Source organism: Cyprinodon variegatus, unplaced genomic scaffold (assembly GCF_000732505.1).
Source record: "Cyprinodon variegatus isolate N-32 unplaced genomic scaffold, C_variegatus-1.0 Scaffold1197, whole genome shotgun sequence".
NCBI lineage: Eukaryota > Metazoa > Chordata > Actinopteri > Cyprinodontiformes > Cyprinodontidae > Cyprinodon > Cyprinodon variegatus.
This window is the reverse complement of record NW_015151650.1, coordinates 132053-133964: the sequence shown is the minus strand read 5'-3', so window position 1 is coordinate 133964 and position 1912 is coordinate 132053. Positions and strand designations below refer to the sequence as shown.

The window sequence follows — 1912 nt, the reverse complement described above, 5'->3', positions numbered from 1 at the left end:
AAGTACTATAATTTAATCTGACATGTACTCTGTGTTACCTGAAGATGAGAATGTGGGGTTTCTGTGTGGAAGTGAATCTCTGAGTACCTGGAGCCAAGTACCTGTAATTGTTTGTGAGGGTACACTTGCGCATGTAAAGTTGATCCATAGAAAAAATGCTCAATAGTGGTTGTGGAGAGCTGGAGAGGCGCTCCCCCTTAGAGCAGTAAGTCCAGCGCCCGGATACCCAAAGCCCCAGACGCCCAGAGGGATTTCAAGAGCAAAGGCACCAAGGAGGGGCCAGCCCCAGAAATCAGATCCCCACCTAGGGAGGAGGCGAGACAGCCCCGAGGAAGTCACCCAGCCACCGCAATGCCGGAGCCCCGGGGAGCCGCGGGGACGAGTCTGTGGGCTCCGCTAGCAGCCAGTCACCCTGAAGTGAATCCGGCCCTGGGCCCCAGGGAACCGAGGCCCCAGGGGCACCTGACCCGACTAGCCCCGGCAAAAGCTCCCCCAGGATTGGGGCCCGCCTGCCCTGCGCAGGCCACCCAACCAGAGCCCCCCCCAACTAGTTCAACCAGCCACTACACGCCCCTCCATCCAACCTTCTTTGGGGAGAGCAGAGGTGACAGCCCCGCCACAGGCAGACCACCAAGGCCCTGCAGCAGCCCCCCGCCAAGACCACGAACCAGGCGGCTCCCTCTTCCTCCAGGCCCCAAACTCCAGGTGGCAGCCGGAGAACAGGGGTGTGACACAGGGCCGACAGGGCCTACAACCCCCCCCCCAATCCTGTCCATCCAAAAAAAAAACAAAAAAACAGAGGGTATAACCTCGCTATTAAAGGAAACAGCAGTTCCAAAAAAAAAGGAACTGGGACCTGAGAGGCTACAATATGAAATACTTGCTAATTAAGTGTTCTCAGGAAAGCCAGTGCTAGCTCACACTAAGAAACAGCAAAGGCAACATAGCAAAGGAATATGACAACTCCTTGTCACTAATATCGACAGCTGTCGATGATGAATAACATCTGATGGCATCTTCTCTGCAATCAGAATCAGATAATATTTCCTCTTGCGCATCAACTGGGAAGGTTTATAACGTATCACATAAACCTCTACTAGAGTTAAGAATTAAAAATAGAAATGTATAAAATATTAACCCCAGTTTTTCTGGAACAGATGAAAGAGACTTAGTTTTCTAATCAGTGTAATTGCAATCCAACATAACAGATTTGGAGATTATAAATATTTAAATGAGTAACTGAAAAGGAGGATTGTGAACGCTTTGATGAAAATAGAATAGAAACCTTTTAAATTCTTCAACAGGATAAAAAACCAAGTAGAACAAAGACTGAGGTGCAAGCAGTATAACAGAATCGATCGGGGAACAGTGACCTTAGGTAATGACGCAGGGAGGAAAAACTGTAAAGGAACCAGGTGAACTAATCAGATGAGATACAGAACAGCTGAAGCATTGTCGAAGCAGGGAAGCTACAGTAAGTGAGGCACCTAAGTAAGAAAGGTAAGCTTTAACGTAAAAAAAAAAAAAAGCTACAGATAGTAACTGTGGATGTTTTTTTCTCTTCAGGCTTGCAGTGGGAAGATGACTTCGCAGCTTTGGAGTGCAGTGCAACATCTGCCACAAATGGCTGGACAACTCAGCCCAGGGCAGAGGGTCGCTCTCTCTCCCAAATGAGCCTTTTCCTCACCTATTTCACAGAGTCAGACCTTAACCTGTGACATAAAACGTGAGTGATACTTATCATAACTCATGTTATGTCCCTCTATCCTCATGGGGACGGATGACGTCATACACACTCTGCTTTGTTGTAAAAAAAATATAAATATAAACAATATAACCGTGGATGTCTGGGGGACAGTGAGAGAATGATGCAGAATGATGAAAATGGGGGTCCCTATGTCCTCCAGAAGTC

The 1912-nt window shown here is 47.8% G+C and overlaps 1 protein-coding gene across 3 annotated transcripts in view; it reads left to right on the top strand.

Annotated features, from left to right (window-relative positions):
* The window catches only part of bhlha15 (basic helix-loop-helix family member a15), a 24600-nt gene that overhangs the window by 9524 nt on the left and 13164 nt on the right, over positions 1-1912 (top strand). For 2 of the 3 annotated variants that reach the window (XM_015401243.1, XM_015401245.1), the window contains one exon: positions 1567-1726. Coding sequence is in view for 1 of the 3 variants with exons in the window: in XM_015401242.1 (XP_015256728.1) it covers positions 1567-1718 (152 nt within the window). In the remaining 2 variants the exon portion in view is untranslated. Of the gene's footprint in view, positions 1-1566; positions 1727-1912 lie in introns of those variants that run through there. The other variant, XM_015401242.1, reaches the window with a different exon arrangement.